The following is a 20,047-nucleotide window of genomic DNA, read 5'->3' on the forward strand; positions in this document are numbered from 1 at the left end:
GAGATGAAGTCATCAAGGCTCAGAGAGGTGGCAGGACATGCTGAAAGTCACATAGCTAGGTAGTGGTAGAACTGAAAGCAGACCCCAGTTCTCATTCTCTGTGTTATTGATTCTCTGGAGGAACCTGGGGTAAGGGTGGAGAGCTCTCAGGGACTCCGCTCTCTGCCCCAAACAGGATAACTCCATTTTTATCTGTGTTACGTATTGGGCTTCTGTTAAAATTTGGAGAATGAGGGCTGTGCCTCACATAGGTTTGCAATCCACTCTACAGCTAGCTAGCTCCCTGCTCCAGAGGATATAGGGGACACATTACAGTTTCTGGTTCTGTAGGCCCTTCTAGGTGTAGAGGTCAGAAAACAGCCAAGGCTGAGATTACTCTAGAAATGTCTTTAATCTCAGATGACTGTTAAGCGCCTTCATCTGAGTGATTCCCTGGAAACCCATGGCTTTATCAAAAGTGAGGAATTGCTGTCCATGTTTAGTGAACTTTCAGTTCAGTTCAGTCGCTCAGTCGTGTCCGACTCTTTGCGACCCCATGAATCGCAGTACACCAGGCCTCACTGTCCATCACCAACTCCCAGAGTTCACTGAGAGTCACGTGCATTGAGTCAGTGATGCCATCCAGCCATCTCATCCTCTGTCGTCCCCTTCTCCTCCTGCCCCCAATCCCTCCAGCATCAGAGTCTTTTCCAATGAGTCAACTCTTTGCATGAAGTGGCCAAAGTACTGGAGTTTCAGCTTTAGCATCATTCCTTCCAATGAACACCCAGGGCTGATCTCCTTCACAATGGACTGGTTGGATCTCCTTGCAGTCCAAGGGACTCTCAAGAGTCTTCTTCAACACCGCAGTGCAAAAGCATCAGTTCTTCGGCTCTCAGCTTTCTTCACAGTCCAACTCTCACATCCATACATGACCACTGGAAAAACCATAGCCTTGACTTTAGTGTACTAAATACCAGGTATTATGCCAGGTACCAGGGATACAGTGATGAACAGGCCAAGATCGTCTCTGGCTTTGTGGAGCTTACTCTGGTCTGAGGCTGTCCTTAGAGTGTTGTTCAGATCACCACAGAAAGGGATGGATGACAGGGAAAATGAGAAAGGGAACTTTGTCACAGTATCAGTGGGCCAGGAGTAGAGATGGTACGCCCTGTGGATAGCATGGACTCAACCACGGACCTCTTCTTCCCAACCCCTTTGCAGAAATCTTGTGGCGAGAATGGGAGGATTTCTCCACTCAGCCAGATGTTCAGGGCCTGGAGGCAGGGGATGGCCCTCAGTTCCAGTTCACTCTGATGTCCTATAATATCCTGGCCCAGGACCTGATGCAGCAGAGCTCCGAGCTCTATCTGCATTGCCACCCAGACATCCTGAACTGGAGCTATCGCTTTGCGAATCTCATGCAGGAATTCCAGCACTGGGACCCTGACGTAAGCGAAGGCGGGCGGGGAGGGTGGGATGGATGGGGGTGTGTCATCTTGCATTTGCTCCGGACCCTGGCTGTTTCCCTGTGCCCTTAGAAAAATGAGTTCACCCACAGTTGTTCATGTGATTGGAGTCCGGCTTAGGATGGGAGCTTGCTGCCTGGTGTAAATGAGTTTTGGGCAGATACTAAGACGCCTCTCCACAGGTACACCCTCGCTAGCACCTTTGTGCAGGGAGGAAGACTTGAGGGATTCAAGGAGCAGGAAAATCCAGCTTCACTCGGGGCCTGTTCTTTGCTGGAGTGGCAATCGGGGAAGAGTCAGCCCCCAGAGGAAGTGTCAGTGTGGCCCAGCCTGAGACCCAAGGCAGCTTCCCACGTGGCTTCAGCGTCTGCTCATGGGGAGGGAGTCGCACTGCGGTGCCCTCCGTTACCCTGGAGTGACTGGTCTCTGTGTCGTTTCCCCAGATCTTGTGTCTCCAGGAAGTCCAGGAAGATCATTACTGGGAGCAGCTGGAGCCCTCTCTGAGAATGATGGGTAATGCCGCTCCCTGGCGCGTGTGCCAGTCTCTTTTCCTCCCACCCTGTCTGCCCTCTCTGGAACACACCATCTCTTCTTTCATCTCAGTAAACCCTCTCACCTGTGAGCTAGCTCCCTCGTGTGGAGTTAGAAGAAAAACAAGAGTCCTGAAGTTTTAAAGTGGTTCTGACATACATTGCCATTTATTTACATCTATTTACCAACTCTCTGAGGCTGAAATTATTATACCCATTTTATAGGGAGGAGACTGAGGTTCATAAAATTTGAGTGGCTAGCTCAAAGGTCACAAAGCTATAAATAAAAAAGCTCATAGCTTGTGGAGCCTGGACTCCAACTTGTCTCACCCTGGAGTCCATGCTTTTCCTATCACACCCTTCTGTCCCTCCTTCCCCTTCTAGCTGCACAGCCATCTGGTTACCGCTGTAAGGGAACCTCTGCAGAACCCAGGGATGTGTCAGGGCACGGACTCCCCCGTGTTGAGCAGCAGGAGCGGTGCACTGGGCGCACACACCTGGGCTACTGCCATCGGTTCAAGGGCCCTGACCCATCTCCTTGGCGGGGTGTTCCTTGCAGGCTTTACCTGTTTCTACAAGAGGAGGACCGGGTGTAAGACAGATGGCTGTGCTGTCTGCTACAAGCCCACGAGATTCCGTCTGCTCTGCGCCAGCCCCGTGGAGTACTTCCGGCCTGGCTTGGAGCTCCTCAATCGGGACAACGTGGGCTTAGTGTTGCTGCTGCAGCCACTGGTCCCAGAAGGCCTGGGGCAAGTCTCGGTGGCCCCCTTATGTGTGGCAAATACCCACGTCCTGTACAACCCACGGCGGGGCGACGTCAAGCTGGCCCAGATGGCCATTCTCCTGGCTGAAGTGGACAAGGTGGCCAGGCTGTCAGATGGCAGCCACTGCCCCATCGTCCTGTGTGGGGACCTGAACTCTGTCCCCGACTCGCCTCTCTACAACTTCATCAGGGACGGGGAGCTCCAGTACCACGGGATGCCAGCATGGAAGGTGAGAGGGGAGCGGCCACTGCGGGGTTGGCTTAGAGGGGGATTGGGGTGCGGCATGCAGGGCTGCTTCTGTGGCAGGGACCCAAGGGACACCTGTGCTGCCTCCCTCCTGCTTTCTCTTGTCCTGTTGATAGCTCTGGTACCCACACCTGGAAGTTAGGAGCTCTTGAGTGCCTTTGGTATACTGGAATCCTTTCCAGTTTTTATCATTAATTTATGTTTAGTTTACAAGTACATAAGTAAAAGCACTGATGTACACAAGTACCTCTCTATAAGGATTCAAGGATTATTACATGACTCTAAGGGGAGATGTGGGAAATGCGGGTAATAAAGCAGGCTTAAGACCAAAGCCTGCTTTATTACCCGCATTTCCCACGTCTCCCCTTAGAGTCACGTAATAACTGTTCAGAGTTTGGTGGTGTTCTTCCAGGTCATTTTCTGTGCGTTTGCAGTGCTACCTAAACTGCTGTGGTGATGTGACTGTCATAGTCTCTATTTATTAATCACTTACTCTGCCAGATGCTATTTTAAGCACTTTACCTACGTTAACTCATCAGTTTCCACAAGTTCTATCATTGCTTCTATTTTAGAAGTGAGAAACCTAAGGCATAGAGAAAGTTAGGTCATTTACTCTCTCTAGTTTGTGCAGGTTGTTAGTGGTGGAGCCAGGATTTGTAATCAGGCAGTCTGGCCCCAGGGCTCTCGCCCTCCAATACTATGCTGAGACTGCTTCTAACGGCTGATATCTAATCTATTGTATGTGTTTATAAACATGACATATTACTGTATATTTCATTTTCTAGCTTTTATTTTTTTTACTCAACAATGTACATACGTATCTATCTCATTCCTATTGACTGCTGAATCTTTGTAACATAGCTGTATTACAGTTTTATTGTGGTTCATTTAGCCCTGCTGAGGAGCATTCAGCTTGTGCTGATTCCTTTATATGTCACTTAATCTCCTTGTTTCTCTCTTTTGCCCCTGCTGATCCAATTTGTTCCTTAACTTTTGGCAAGGTGCAGTGGAGAAAGGACATAAGATGACTGAATTATTGTCGAGTCCTTTGGGCTTTTATTTTAATGAGGTTACTTAAGTGCCAGCGATGTCCTGGTTGCCACATGCAAAGAGGAAGGCATTATCCTGCCAGGAGGCTGCTGCTGTTACCAAGGGGCTCAGGGAATGAGAAGTAGACTTGAAAAGGGCCTCCCACATGACAGCTGCCATTAAGCAGAGTGATTCAGAGCACTCATTTGGAAGCCAGACAGTCCTGCATTCAGATCCCTGCTCTGCCACCTTGGGCAAGTTACTTCCCTTCCGTGAGCCCCATTGGCCTCATCAGACCCTGGGGAATATGATGAGACCTACTTCTGAGGGTCTTCTTTGGTGGATTCATTAAAATAATGCACATAAAGTGTTTTCCAGTTCCTGCTTCAAAGGGAGCAGTCAATAATTGGTAGTGGTTATTGTTGTCAAGATTCTTAGTTGTCTGTGGTATTATTATCCCATTCAATAGGAGAGGATATTGAACCCAAGAGGTGTTAACTGACTTGCCCAAAGTGACACGGCTAGTAAATGGCCATTCAGCTGAAGGTGTGTTTTCTTCTGATGGCATACTGAAAATGTTTGTCCTTTGCGGGCAGAGAGATTATCTCCCCAGCACATGGCTAGTGTCTTGCACATAGTTGGCATTCAAATATTTGTTGTTTGTAAATGAAATAAAGGGGATTTTGCTACACGCGTTGGAGATGTGCAGATGACTGATGCTGCCGAAGGTTTCCCCTACTACGTTCTGTCTGCTCCCAGGCTGCTCATGGGCTTTGACCGAGGATGGTGGCGTAGATACGGTAAAGTGCTTTGGTGCATTTCCCATTTGGTTTGACCCTGTGATTTCCCAGTAATGGGCTTTAGATGCTAGACTTCGATCCAGAAGATCCAAAGATCCAAATAAACCTTTTCCCATGGCAAATTAAAGCCCTTGAAAGCGGATACTCCCTGGCAGAGTAGTGTAGATTTTTCCAAGGTGAAATTCAGGGGACCCTGTGTTCACATGGTTCTCTTCTCTTTGTTTCACATTATTCTCTTTCCCCTTATCCCTGTCTCGTGGACATTGCAGTGTTTCTAATGAACAAAAAATAGCTTTAATTCGTTCCTTATCTTTAACTTTCCCCTGAGACTGACGTGTCTCGTATGTAGTGTGTGACTGTGTGTGTGTATGTCCGCATGTCCCCAAACACGGGCTTCTCTCTTTCTCCATCTCGGATTCCTCATTGCTGTGTGCTCTTTGCTCGTAGGTGTCTGGACAGGAAGACTTCTCTCACCAGCTCCATCAGAGGCGGCTGCAGGCCCCGCTGTGGCCCAGCTCCCTGGGCGTCACTGACCACTGCCAGTATGTCACCTCCTGCCGCCCCGCAAGCTCAGGTGAGCACGTGCCATCGTCTCGCTTGGCCGTCCCTCCCTGCCCCTTCTGGGAGAAAGCTGGCACCTCGTTGACAAGAGAAGGCGTAATTCCCGCAGTTCTCTGAGCACATTCCTTTATAGTTTTCATCATCCTCCTCGTGGTCCCCCAGTGAAATGGACAACTGTCCATCATAGCTTTTGGAAAATCTCCTCATCTTCAGGGCCAGACTCCCTCTGTGTCCCTGCACTGGAAGCTTCTTGGGATTGAGGAAGTCCTAGCACGTGGCTCCTCTTCCTTTCTTTCACTGTATGGCTTTCCCTGGTTTACAGAGAGACGCAAGTATAGCCGAGACTTCCTTCTGCGTTTCCGCTTCTGCAGCATGGCCTGCCGGCGACCTGTGGGACTGGTTCTTCTGGAAGGAGTGACAGACACTAAGCCAGGTAACGGGGGCTCAGCTTGCTCCCTGACTTGTCCAACTAAGTGAGCTTGGTCTTCTTTCCTCTTCACTTCTGATGTTTGTCAGTTATGTGGGTTTTTAGTCTTCTATAGGTATAATTCTTAGATATCAGCTTCTGGTAAAAAATACACTTAAGGGGAAGGTTAGTGAGGTTCACTGGCCATGTGCAACGTGTTGAGACCATGGACTAGGAATCAAGAGACTTGGGTTCTAACCAGGTTTGAGACCTTGAGTATGCCAGAAGCTTTGTAAGCTAAAGTTGCTAATACATACCTAGCATGTGTACAGCATACATGAGAGAGAAAACAGATGTGAAAATCATAAGGTGACAGTATTCCTGGTTGTAATAAAAAGTTACTCCTACTGGGAACTTTCAGATGGTACATAGCAGACTATATACTTGACATTCTCCACTTCTTGTCTTTGAAACTACTACTGCAAAGCAACAAGGAGAATGGAAAAGAAAAAAAATCAAACTCCCATCTTTGAGAATGCCAGGAGACCTGAAGATATCTGAAATCGGGAAGCACAGCACAGGTGGAATGGCTGCAAGAAGCACTGGCGATCCAGCTGGAGGAGGTGTGGAGAGACTCGTCTGTGGGGCCGTGTATGAATCTCAAAAAGGACCGGCAGGGTGCATTTCTTCATGGTTAGGCGTGAACCTTGAGGCACAAAATCAGAATCCCTTGTTTCATCAACAGGAATAGGATGGCACAGGTTGTGAAATGAAATTGCATGAACCCTTTTGGTCCAGAGAGGCATTGGAGGAAAGACTGATCAAGGAATCAAGCCATCTTTGCATGAAACAGTCTGTTTAAGTGGCAGGGGGGAGATGAAATGCTTACGGAGTGCACATTTCTTTTGGCTGGGAGACGTAAAGGTTAAAAGGACTCACACAACCCTGTGTCATAAGGAAAATGCCCATTACTTGGAATGCAGATCCAGAGGATGAAATGTAAGCTGCTGAGCTCAGGAAAGAAGTGGAATAAAAAGTGAAAAAAAATCACTTAAAATGAAGCCAAAATTAGATGCAGCACAAGAGAGAAGAGGCATTGCTGAAAACAAGAGGCAGAGGCCAGGAAAGATAGAAAGTGCCGGGGAGAATATGACGGGAGTGAGAGTTACAGAGATTGAACATATACATAATTGGCGTTTACAAGGAAGAAAGCCAATAATATCATGGCACAAAAGGAATATTTAAAGGTAGGACATAAGGAAGATTTTCCCCAGATGAAGAGATCTGAATCTTTGGATTGAGATGGATATACCACATCTCAGGGAAAACTGACATAGGAAAATCAACAGTAAGACCTCCTAATGAAGTTAACAGAAGTCAAAGATGAAAGAATCTTTTGGACAATTGAACCAAAAAGAGTGGGATACCTTTTTTTTTTTTAATCGGGCTACCTTTAAAGGTAAAAATAATTAGGTAGGTTTCAGATTTCTTAAAATTAACATTCAACTCTAGAACACTGGAGAGCAAAGTTTCCAGGAAAGAAGGTATGTCTCAAGAATTTTATACTCAGCCCAAACTCATTCAACTTAAGATGACCAAGCAGTGACTGAAAAAACTGTAGTATTAATAAAAGGACTGGTGGTAAGCAATGAACTCATTGTTTTCTTGAAGGCATTTAACTTGCATTGGCATTTTACACAAAGAAGTGAGCATTTCAATGGCTTGGGTTTTGTGTTTTTAATTGCAAAGCTCTAATGTATTATTACAGCTGCGGTGATAACAGTAAAGTTGTTCACAGGGGACTGGCGTGTGCCAGGGATGCGGTGGGCGCTTGTGCCAGTTGCACTCAGGCAGGGAAGCTGTGGATGAGTGTTTTAAGAATTCAGAATCCTCAAGTTAAACAGTAGTAGGATCCCGCATAGGTAATTCCATGTTAAGAATAGATTGTTTTTAAAAAATCAGTGCTCTACTTGAAACATAAAAGAAGCATTTTGATTTAATAACAAAATAAGAACTTTAAATACATACTGACAATCACTTTGTAAGTAGAATCATTATGTAGGGGGAAAATATCCAGTTCACTAACAGTGCCCAGTAATAGCAGTATTTTCAAAATTGAGATTAAACACACCCATCCTCCACAAACTGTCAACGTGCCTTTCTGTTTGTTCAGTAGCCCCATCCAGGGCTGAACAGGCTCCTGATGAATCTTTTTTGAAGACCCCAAGTCTAAAAAGCTACCATCACTTTTAGACCATGAGTAGAAAGACGAGTTCAGTACGAGGACATCATAGTGAGTCATCTTTTTTTTCTGGAGGATTTGTTCAGATGTGCTATCAAATAATATTTTCAATCTGCTGCCAGACTCATCCAGCCCAACTGTGCACGGTAAAACTTGCCAGCTTGACTGTGATTCTGACTTTAATGGGAAGCATCTGCGTTGCAAGAGGATTTCAGTGGTAGGTAGTGATGTCTGACTTTCCCACAGGTTGACATTGGATGTGCTAGTGTGTTCTACATCACACGAATGAAAAAAAAGAAACACTGTGATTCTCACGCTCCCTCATTCTCTTTTTGAGGGAATACTTCATAAGATGGGAATCTAAATTTTAAGTCCCCCTCTTATAAATATTTTTAATTATTAGTGGTTTCTTCCTTCCAGTATGGTTCTTAAAGACACCGAAAGGGCTTACTATGTTTTCTTTTTCATGAGCACTTGCATATTTCCATTTATTTACAGAGCTTTGGGTCTTTTAACATGCAAGAATAAACCATGAGCCTAGTTAAGTGCATTCTAGGAAAAAAAAAACAGTTGCTAATAGATGACTTTCGTAAGACAGTGGACTAACTACTATTTACGGGAGAAGGCAATGGCAACCTACTCTAGTGCTCTTGTCTGGAAAACCCCATGAACAGAGGAGGCTGGGAGGCTGCAGTCCATAGGGTCACTAAGAGTCGGACATGACTGAGCGACTTCACTTTCACTTTTCACTTTGATGCATTGGAAAAGGAAATGGCAACCCACTCAATGTTCTTGCCTGGAAAATCCCAGGGACGGGGGAGCCTGGTGGGCTGCCGTCTATGGGGTCGCACAGAGTTGGACACGACTGAAGTGACTTAGCAGCAGCAACTACTATTTACAAACTGGCCAGATGGCCATAGAGCAAAGGCTATCTGATCAGGTTTTGAACCAGGAAAATTTAAAATACAGTTTTCGCACTGGCCTATTTCCGCACAACTTACTATCCTTTTCCCAAGTATTTGCAGACCTTACTTGCTCTGTTGCTACCAGTGCTGAATGGTTCAGGAAGCTGCCTTAGCTCAGATGGGGGCAGTTGGGGCCAGTGTGCTCATGCGGCCTGGTGGGGCAGGCAGAGGTGTGGGTCCCTTGTAACTGCCAGAGAGGTGCTGTTCGTACACAGAGCTGCAGGAGGAGAACTTGCTGCTGAGGGAATCAGTTTTCTTTCTCTTTGGTTTTTCTTTTCATGTGCTAACAAAAACAAAAACACTTGATTTTTTTTTTTTTTCCTGTTTTTTGTTCTCACACTTGTATGAGGTTTTGGTAAGGGTAAAGGTCTAGTTTGGAAAGTAATTTAGTCCATTGTCTTGCAGGCTCCAACAGAGGATGAGATGGTTAGATAACATCACTCACTCAATGGACATGAGTTTGAGCAAACTCTGGGAGAAGTCTGCTTCTATTTTGATTCTTGATCCTTTCTTTGTATGTCACATATTTTGCCTCCCTGAGACTGGTCATTCTCTCCAATCCCTTGATTTCTGAAATTTCATGATGGTTTGCTGGTAATATTTCTTCAATAATTTTCTACTTTCTGCTTCCTCTTTTTGGAATTCCTTTTAATTGGATATGGGCTTCCCTTGTGGCTGAGCTGGTAAAGAATCCGCCTGCAATGTGGGAGACCTGGGTTCGATCCCTGGATTGAGACGATCCCCTGGAGAAGGGAAAGGCTACCACTCCAGTATTCTGGCCTGGAGAATTCCATGGACTGTATAGTCCACGGGGTCGCAAAGAGTTGGACACAACTGAGCAACTTTCACTTAATTGGATATGGTTGTTGTTTAGTCGCTAAATTGTATTCAACTCTTTGCAACCCCATGGACTGCAGGATGCTAGGCTTTCCTGTCCTTTGTTATCTCCCAGAGTTTGCTCAAACTCATGTCCAGTGAGTGAGTGATGTTATCTAACCATCTCATCCTCTGTTGGCCTCTTCTCCTCCTGCCCTAAGTCTTTTCCAGCATTAGGCTCTTTTCCAGAATTAGGCTCTTTTCCAGTGAGTCTACTCTTTGCATCAGGTGGCCAAAGTGTTGGAGCTTCAGATTCAGCATCAGTCCTTCCAATGAATATTCATGGTTGATTTCCTTTAGGATTGACTGGTTTGATCTCCTTGCAGTCCAAAGGACTCTCAAGAGTCTTTTCCAGCACCACAGTTCAAAAGCATAAATTCTTCAGTGCTCAGCCTTCTTTATGGTCCAACTTCACATCCATACATGGCTACTGGAAAAACCATAGCCTTGACTACAGGGACCTTTGTCAGTAAAGTGATGTCTCTGCTTTTTATACAGTGTCTAGGTTTGTCATAGCTTTCCTTCCAAAGAGCAAGTGTCTTTTAAATTTCATTACTGCACTTAATGTCCACAGTGATTCTGGAGCCTAAGAAAATAAAATCTGTCACTGCTTCCATTTTTTCCTCTTCTATTTGTTATGAAACAGATGCCATGATTTTAGTTTTTTGAATGTTGAGTTTTAAATCAGTTTTTCACTCTCCTCCTTTACCCTCATCAAGGGGCTCTTTAGTTCCTCTTTACTTTCTGCCATTAGAGTGGTATCATCTGCATATCTAAGGCTGTTGATATTTCTCATGGCAGTCTTGATTCCAGCTTGTGATTCATCCAGCCTGGCATTTCACATGATGTACTCTGCATAGAAGTTAAATAAGCAGGGTGACAGTATACAGCCTTGTTGTACTCCTTTCCCAATTTTGAACCAGTCCATTGTTCCATGTCTGGTTCTAACTGTTGCTTTTTAACCCACATACAGGTTTCTCAGGAGACAAGTAAGGTGGTCTGGCATTCCCATCTCTTTAAGAATTTTCCAATTTGTTGTGATCCACACAGTCAAAGGTTGTCATGTAATCAGTGAAACAGAAGTAGATGTTTTTCTGGGATTCTCTAGCTTTTTCTATGATTCAACGAGTGTTGGCAATTTGATGTCTGGTTCCTCTGCTTTTTCTAAATCAAACTTGTACATCTGGAAGTTCTTGCTTCACGTACTGTTGAAGCCTAACTTGGAGGATTTTGAGCATTACCTTGCTAGCATGTGAAATGAGTGCAGAAGCAGAAGATATTAAGAACAGGTGGCAAGAATACACAGAAGAACTATACAAAAAAAATCTTCATGACCCAGATAAACCGTGATGGTGTGATCACTCACCTAGAACCAGACATCCTGGAATTCGAAGTCAAGTGGGCCTTAAGAAGCATCACTGTTGGCACAGGTTTCATTCCAATCCCAAAGAAAGGCAATGCCAAAGAATACTCAAACTACCACACAATTGCACTCATCTCACACGTTAGTAAAGTAATGCTCAAAATTCTCCAAGCCAGGCTTCAGCAATACATGAACTGTGAACTTCCAGATGTTCAAGCTGGATTTAGAAAAGGCAGAGGAACCAGAGATCAAATTGCCAACATCCGTTAAATAATTGAAAAAGCAAGAGTTCTCAAAAAACATCTGCTTTATAGACTATGCCAAAGCCTTTGACTGTGTGGATCACAGCAAACTGTGGAAAATTCTTCAAGAGAGAGGACTACCAGACCACCTGACCTGCCTCCTGAGAAATCTGTATGTAGATCAAGAAGCAACAGTTAGAACTGGACATGGAACAACAGACTGATTCTAAATCCGGAAGGGAGTACGTCAAGGCTGTATATGTCACCCTGCTTATTTAACTTCTATGCAGAATACATCATGTGAAATGCTGGACTGGATGAAGCACAAGCTGGAATCAAGATTGCAGGGAGAAATATCAATAACCTCAGATATACATATGACTCTTGCCTTATGGCAGAAAGTGAAGAAGAACTAAAGAGCCTCTTGATGAAAGTGAAAGAGGAGAGAGAAAATGCTGGCTTAAAACTCAACATTCATAAAACTAAGATCATGGCATCTGGTCCCATCACTTCATGGAAAATAGATGGGGAAACAATGGAAACAGTGAGAGATTTTATTTTCTTGGGCTCCAAAATGCAGATGGTGACTGCAAGCCATGAAAGTAAAAGACACTTGCTCCTTGGAAGAAAAGCTATGACCAACCTAGATAGCATATTAAAAAGCAGAGAGATTACTTTGCTGACAAAGGTCCATCTAGTCAAAGCTATGATTTTTCCAGTAGTCATGGATGGATATGAGAGTTGGACTATCAAGAAAGCTGAGCACCGAACAATTGATGCTTTTGAGCTGTGGTGTTGGAGAAGACTCTTGAGAGTCCCTCAGACTGCACGGAGATCCAACCAGTCCATCCTAAAGGAGATCAGTCCTGAGTGTTCACTGGAAGGACCAATGCTGAAGCTGAAGCTCCAATACTTTGGCCACCTGATGCGAAGAACTGACTCATTGAAGAAGACCCTGATGCTGGGAAAGATTGAAGGTGTGAGGGAAAGGGGACAACAGAAGATGAGATGGTTGGATGTCATCACCAACTTGATGGACATGAGTTTGGGTAAACTCCGGGAGTCGGCAATAGACAGGGAAGGCTGGCATGCTGCAGTCCATGGGGTTGCAAAGAGTCAGACATGACTGAGTGACTGAACTGAACTGAAGTAACATGTTGTATGGTAAATCTCGTTGATACATATTAAACTCTGAACTTCAAAGGCAGAGCAAAGACAAGTTTTTAAAATATCCACAGGAAATTCCTGAGACTTGGCCATATATCAAACCACCAATAGTTGTGACATATGGGCTTAGTTGCTCCGAGGCATGTGGGACCCTCCCGGACCAGGCAGGGATTGAACCCATGTCTCCTGCATTGGCAGGCAGACTCTTTACTACTTAGCCAGCAGGGAAGCCCCATTCCTAGTTTTTTTTAGTGTTGTAAGTTTTGTTTTGCTTTTAGTTTGGGTTTTTTATTTCATAAAGGAGTGTTGAATTATGTCAAAGATTTTTTCTGTCTATTCAGATGATCATGGTTTTTGTTCTTCAATATTCTATTAATTGATTTTCAGTTGTTAAACCGTTACATTTCTAGGATAAAAATACTTGGTCATAATATATAACAATTGCTAATTCAGATTTTCTTCTTTTTCTTGAATGAGTTTATGTAGTTTTTGTCTTTTTAGGAATTTTTCCATTTTACCTAAGTCATCTAGATTGTTGGTATACCGTTTTTAACTGTATCCTTATAATTTTTAAATTTCTGTAAGGTCAGTAGTGATGGTCCTCTCTTTTAATCCTGGTTTTAGCAATTTGAGTCTTCTCTTTTTTTCTTGGTCAGTCTGTCTTAAGTGTTTGTCAATTTTGTTGATCCTTGTTATTCTATTTTCTTAGTTTGGATTGTTAAACAAAATACCATAGATGAGTGGGTTATGAACAACAGAACTTTATTTTTCACTGTTTAGGAGCCTGGAAGTTCAGGGCCCAGGTGCCAGCATGGTCTGGTTCTGGTGAGGACTCTCCTCTGTTTGCTAACTGCCAACTTGTTGCATCTACACACAGCAGAGAGAGGGTGAGACAGCTCTCTGGGATCCCTTTAAAAAAAAAGGGCATCAATCCTATTCATGAAGGCTTCACCCTCAATGCCAGATTACCTCCTGAAGGCCCCCCTTCCTAAATGGTATCCCATTGAGGGTTAGCATTTAAACATATTTTGAAGAGACACAGATATTCAGTCCATAACACTTACTAATGTCAGTAGTTGTTGTTTCATCGCTAAGTCATGTCTGATTCTTTATGACCCCAGGAACTGTAGCACGCCCAGTAGGACCTGTAATAATATTCCCTCTTTCTCTGCTGATAATGGTAACGTGTGTCTTTTTTTCTTTGAGCATGTGTGTGTATATATATAGGTATGTGTAAGTATGGATGCATATATGTGTAAGGGTATACATACATATGTATATGCATACATATGTAGATATGTGTAAATACACAATGGATTGTGTGGGATAAAAGATTCTAGAGGAATACACCAGGGATTTGGTAATGTTGGTTGCCCCTGGGGAGAGGAATTGAGTGGCAAGGGCCCCAGAGTAGGAAGGAGACTTTCACCGAGGTTTTTCTCTACATTTTGGTTTTTGTAACCATGTGACTATTACCTATTCTAAAACTTAAAGTGTAAATTTTTTAAAAAGTTGCCGAACCAGGGAAGAGATGTCTGCGTCAGAGGCCCCTGTCTGTCTGCTCCCTGAGGTTCCTGACTCCGGTCCATTGTTTTCTTCCTCTTTTCATGTTTTTTCTTTCCCTTTTCCCTTCTGGAACAATCCAGTCAAGGATCTGACTGCCGTTTCAGGGTACAAGGTTCTGACCCTCCTTCCCTGTCTTTGAGTGATAAAACTCCACTCTCCGGTCTTCTACAGAGCGACCTGCTGGCTGGGCTGAGTCTGTCATTGAGGAAGACACGTCTGAGTCTGAGCTGGATGTCCCCAGGTAACTTTCTTCCAGTTTCCTCTGCTTGCATCGCAGCTCCATTGAGGTGTATTAGAGAGGCTCCTTTTGGCTTTCCTGGGCCTGATTTGGGGGAACACTTTGCCGAGCTTTCTCTTCCCCCTAATATATGATAAGGTTATGGAGGAACATAGAGGTGTGCAGAGGCCAGAGGCGACCCACCCAGGTTCTTACAGATGAAAACCCCGTGCACGTTTCCTTAGGGAGTAAGGCCTCACAGAAGAGCCTGCTGACCCACAGACAAGGGTACATGAGGTATACACTTCACCAGGTAGCAAGAGGAGGGTGGGGGATAAGGAACATCAACAGGGCTGAATATAAATGTGTCTGTTTCTAGGCTGATTTAGCTAAGACTCTCCGTCTCTGGTTAGCATGGGAAGGAACTTGCTGAGGTTGAGTTATTTGGGGTCATCCATTAAAAAGCTTTATAAAATCCACAGAGAAGTGACCTTAGGAGAAGTTCAGTAGCATTTGTTGACTGGTTGTCACCCCCTCCACCCCTGTAGGACTGTGGGCACCATCCAGCACTGCCTACACCTGACCTCGGTGTATACTCATTTCCTGCCCCAGCATGGCCGCCCTGAGGTCACCACGATGCCCCTGGGCCTGGGAACGACAGTGGACTACATCTTCTTCTCAGCCGAGTCCTGCGAGAATGGGAACAGAACTGGTAAGCCTGGTGGATCCTGGATTCCCGGACGCCACCCCCAAGAGTCTCTGGGAGCTGATGGTAGGTCAGGCATCTGATCACATGACTTGGGCTGCTGCGATCTGCCTGACGCTGGTCATCCTCATCGTACTTCCCTTGGGCCCTTTGCCCAGCTTCTCTTTTTATCTTTGTAGCAGAACAAGCCATCCCTCCTTTCTCAAGATGAAAATAGAGCACTCGGAGGTGATTGGATTTGTTCAGTGCGGCTGGCTAGTGAGGGTCTTGGCGAGGTTAGAAACCCAGCCAGTTTCTTGTCTTCTCGCCACTCACTGTAGTCACAGTGTGGCAGTCTGCCAGCCCCACGCCTATTTTCTTTAAAGCATGTCTTTTACAGTGTTTGGATTTTATGTTTAAAAATCAGATTTTACATAGAAACTCTCTGACTTCTCTCGGAAAATCGGAAGATCTTGTATTTCTGGGCTTGGAGGTGCATTCTCTAGTTTGGTACAGCCCCCGAACCCACTCACTCCATTCACTGACATATTATGGAGCGTCCAAGAGGCCGCAGGAGGTGAGAGGGAGGGTGGGTGGCTGAGAAGATGCAGCGTCTTGAAGGTGAAGCCCCCACAGGCCCCCTCCCGCCCCGGGACGTGTGGTGGTGGCTGCATCGCCCACCGGCCTCCCTGTGCTCCAGATCGCAGGCTGTATCAGGATGGAACCCTCAAGCTCCTGGGCCGGCTCTCGCTCCTCTCTGAAGAGATCCTCTGGGCTGCCAACGGCTTACCCAACCCCTTCTGCTCTTCAGACCACCTCTGCCTACTGGCTAGCTTCGGGATGGAAATCGCCACCCCATGATGGGCTCCCAGGGGAAGAGCGCTTCTTCTCTTCCAGAAGAGCTCATCGGATCAGAGACTGTGGAAATATCCCACGCTTCTGGAAACTTAGATCCAAGAAACTTAACGTCCCCTCCCCACCCCCTCCTCATTCCCTTCTCCCCCACGGTTAGATTTTCTCCAGGCCTGTCCACATTCTCTGCCTGTGGTCCCTGCCCCGCCCCAGCCTCTTCCTAACCCTGTGCCACATGAGGGGGTGGCCTCGGGAGAGGCACAAGCGGGGGGTCCCCCCTTCCCTCCATGTATCCAGCGCTGCCCACTGATTTTTGATTACCAGGGTTGCGGGAGCTACTGATCTCCTTGGTTATTTGTTTTTAGGCCATTTCTTGGTGGTGCCTTCTGACCCGACCTTCTCCCTGCCTGAGACCCGTGGGCCCAGCCCTCCTGCAGACACGCACATGTTGAGACGCGCTCTTCTGTGTGGTCACGCCTGTCTCTGACCAGCCTGCTTGCCACACTGGGGCCGTGGGTCATGGGCCCTGCTCTCCCTTTATCTTCTGTTTCATTAGGCATTCATCTGGCCAACCCGGGGATCCTCTCCATTGGGGCTCTGGAACAAGTGGGCCCTGCAGACTTGGGTGCACTTCCAGTCTTTGCAGCCTCTGAGTCTCCTGCCCAGAGTGCCTCACCAGCCTGCGTGCTTTCCCCAGGGCTCGGCCCTTTCCCCAGGCTGCCCTGTGGCGGCGGGTGGAGGGTCAGTGGGCAGAGAGTGTGGTTTGAGGTTCAGAGCGCTTCAAGGCTGAGGAGAAAGAACTGTCAGGAAACTCTGGTCTCCCTGGAGGACCGGGGTGAGGGTGGGAGTCCCGGGGCAGGAGAGCAGGCAGCGGACTCGAGACCTCAGGGACTTGCCCTCTTGCCTCACACACCTCAGCTGCAGCTCTCTGTTCCTCTCCTCCCACTGCTTTTTACTGTTTGCTGCCGACCACATTCCCTCCCTTTTTTTGCCCCTAGAAAAGCCCAAGATTGAGCCCAGGTCAAGCGTTCTCAGCAGAAAGGCGGCCTTGGGCACAAGTGGCCCCAGAGCGGACACGGCAGTGCTTGAGGGTTTGCTCCAGCTGGCCCCGCCGCCGCTGCTGGCTGTCCGTGCTTTCCCCCTCTCTGGCCCATTCAGGGGGCTCCCTCGCCCACACGAGTCCCCTGCAGGCCTTATAGCCTTTCATTGCTGGGCATGGCGTGGGGTGTTCCTGGCCGGCTCCTCCTCACACCTCCTGTCACTTGGAGTAGCTGCTGCTGGCCCTGCAGATGTGGCCCCCAGAGCGGGACTGGAGGATATAGCTGAGAGAGGCTAAAGTTAGGGACAGTTAGCTGAGGTTCACGTTTTCTCTTTTTTTTTTTTTTTTTTTGAGAGCCAAAGACCCAGCTTGGATTCTGCTGCTGCATTCATGGTTATAAGCTTTCCATGCCTTGGTTCTGGGGGATTTATCTTCGCATGTGTATTTTTAAACATTGTTTCCTGGGTACTGGGCATGTGCCTGTCTGAGCCCCAGGCCCATCTGTCCACACCCCACCATCCATTCTGTTTGTCTCTTCTTGGACATCTCCTGAGGTGGTCTCCTTGGTTCCTACAACTAGGGCCCATCAGCTCTTCTCTTCTGCCAGGCAGTGTAGTTTAAAAATGGCTAAAGATGGCAGAGGGCAAGAGCTTGATAGATAATCTTTTCCTTGTTTTCTTACTTGTTTCTGTTTTGGAAATGAAAGGGGGGTTTAAATGGTCATTTGAATTCTCTTTTCCAAATAAAGGTTTACCTTTTTCCCCCCAACTGTTGGTTATTTTATTAGGATCCCCAAGGGCATGGGGGAAGGGAAGGCCTGGAGAATGAGCTGGGCAGAGAGCAAGAGATTGACCTGGGTTGGGGCCTCTAACCCTACATCTAGACCACAGAAAAGGGTTGTCATCTCCCCTAGGTAACTGAGTGGATGCCCACTGCTCTGAGGCTCATGGGAGGAACAGGGCCTGCGTGCAGCCTCCTGCCCCGACCTTCAAATGGTGCAGCTCTCTATCCTCTCCCAGCTCGAGGAGAGTGGTCCAGTCAGCTGCTTTCATTCTTATTCTGTCTGCTGCCCTTGTCCCTCCCCCTAGTCCGAGCAGAGGAGGGTCTGTGGCAAAAAGCAGGACGAGAGAAGCGTTTTCCCCGGTCAAAGCTGTGGCAGCTGCATGAGGCGCGATGCGCGTGGCTGATGCCACTCGCCGCGTTTCTATTTCTGATCATCATCTCTTCCCTATTCTGGAGCCAGGCCTGAGCTGCTGGCCATCTGTTGCCGGAAAGCTGTCCCTCCTTTACCAGGCCTCACTCCGCTGGGACTTCTGTCTTCCCCCGGCCTCCTCATGCAGCCCTTGTGCCTGTGGGGAGAAGCCCTGAGGCCAGGTGGGGTTTAATGCCTCACCTGAACTGAAGCCCAGGCTCCACACCTTTAAATCAGTACCTGAGAATCTGTGTTACTTAAAGCTCCCCGGGCACCAGTGGAAACACCTGGGTTACGATTCAGCAGAAAGAGAATTTAGCCAGGGATTAGGAGCACCGCCTGTCATCTTGGCCTGGTCGCTCAGTGGTTGTGGGTAAGTTAACCCCTCCCTGTGTTTCAGATATCTTGGTGAAATGGAAATTAAAGTAGTATTGTTTTCCATTTGTCAGGAATTTTCAGATCTGAAGTTACATTGTTTGAAAGGATGCTAGGAATCCCAGAGTATTATTGGTAATTATAGTAATTGGCAATTATTGGTAACAGTTGGGAGTTGAGGATGCCCGTGGCCCCCCACTCCAGTACACATGCCTGGAAAATCCCATGGGCGGAGGAGCCTGGTAAGTTGCAGTCCGTGGGGTCGCTAAGAGTTGGTCACGACTGAGTGACTTCACTTTCACTTTTCACTTTCATGCATTGGAGAAGGAAATGGCAACCCACTCCAGTATTCTTGCCTGGAGAATCCCAGGGACGGCGGAGCCTGGTGGGCTGCCATCTATGGGGTCGCACAGAGTCGGACACGACTGAAGTGACTTAGCAGCAGCAGCAGCAGTTTCCCCTAGGCAGTCTGGACAGTTCTCGGCTCAGAATTCTTTTATAGCCCCTAAGCTCTGAGGCGTGTCCCCAGGACTCCTTTCCTGGCCTGAAGGGCTTCCCCGCAGTGACCTGGATTTATGCAGCATCTGCACGGGGCATTGATTCAGGGCTTTCAGGGCGCTTCCCTTTCCATGATCAGTTCAGGTGCGCATGTCTTACCTTTACATCTGAGGAAGCAGAGATCGCAAAGAGGGAAACTGAGACTCTCCTTTGCTTGATTTCTTGCCACCCAGCTCCTCAGAACACAGCCTCTTCTGGGAGTAGGAGGGCCAGGTTGTCTCGTAAGGCAGACACGGGGCTGGGTCTCGGAGAAGGGAAGCAACCAACCAGTCCACTGCTGGCTTGTCTTAAGCCCTGTTTTTTTCTCTCTCTTCTTCCCCATGTGTAGCTACTCACCCGGGGCGGGGGGGGGGGGGGGGGGGGGGGTTGTTTCTTGATTGGTTACTTAAGGCAAAGCGTGGCTTACCTCCCCCTGGTGGGGAGCAGGCGGGGGCCTACCTCCTCTAGTTCCCTCCCCCCTACCGCTCCCTATGTTTAGGGAGAGAGCTGCCCCGAGGCTCTACACTTATACACTCTTCCCCCTGCACCTCTCCCATCATTTCTCTCCCCAACAAACTGGCCTGGTAGGGTGAGCTCTCCCGGGTTAGGAGGCTATGACCTTAAGGTACGTCAACGGGAAAACTGCCTTCTGCCCCACCCTCGTCAGTTACCATGCCCATAAGGCCGGAGTCCTCACACAGCTAGCGTGGAGGCTCCACACTTAACATCCTTCCATGTCTTGTCTTTCCCACAACCAAGTCCTTTCTGGCTGGGGACTGGAAGGACCGCACATTCCCATGTGGGCTGCTCAGGGTGCGGTCCCCTCAGGCCAGCTGAGGTCACCCATCTCCACCACCTGCCAGGCCTCAGCGGGCCCCTCATCCCTTGGCAAACATGGTAAGGGTTACCAGGCGGCCCGCACGTGGGCCGGTCGACTTGGGCTTT

General features: G+C 47.3%; 1 protein-coding gene and 1 long non-coding RNA gene across 2 annotated transcripts in view; one reads left to right on the forward strand and one right to left on the reverse strand.

The window, feature by feature from the left end:
- ANGEL1 (angel homolog 1) overlaps positions 1–16,113 on the forward strand; it is a gene marked incomplete in the record, with an annotated part of 17,910 nt that extends 1,797 nt beyond the window's left edge. Inside the window, 8 exon segments of the mRNA XM_045162015.1 lie at positions 1,204–1,430; positions 1,892–1,961; positions 2,538–2,971; positions 5,265–5,391; positions 5,701–5,811; positions 14,377–14,446; positions 14,971–15,134; positions 15,808–16,113. Of these exon segments, the coding sequence (XP_045017950.1) occupies positions 1,204–1,430; positions 1,892–1,961; positions 2,538–2,971; positions 5,265–5,391; positions 5,701–5,811; positions 14,377–14,446; positions 14,971–15,134; positions 15,808–15,968 (1,364 nt within the window).
- Positions 16,114–17,439: 1,326 nt separating this feature from the next.
- LOC123327968 lies at positions 17,440–19,458 on the reverse strand. The gene is made up of 2 exons (XR_006542614.2): positions 19,223–19,458; positions 17,440–17,686 (listed from the first exon to the last, which is right to left on the reverse strand). It is a non-coding gene; the product is annotated as an uncharacterized LOC123327968 (long non-coding RNA).
- Between the last annotated feature and the right edge of the window lie 589 nt (positions 19,459–20,047).

The sequence above is a fragment of the Bubalus bubalis genome, chromosome 11 (assembly GCF_019923935.1).
Source record: "Bubalus bubalis isolate 160015118507 breed Murrah chromosome 11, NDDB_SH_1, whole genome shotgun sequence".
NCBI lineage: Eukaryota > Metazoa > Chordata > Mammalia > Artiodactyla > Bovidae > Bubalus > Bubalus bubalis.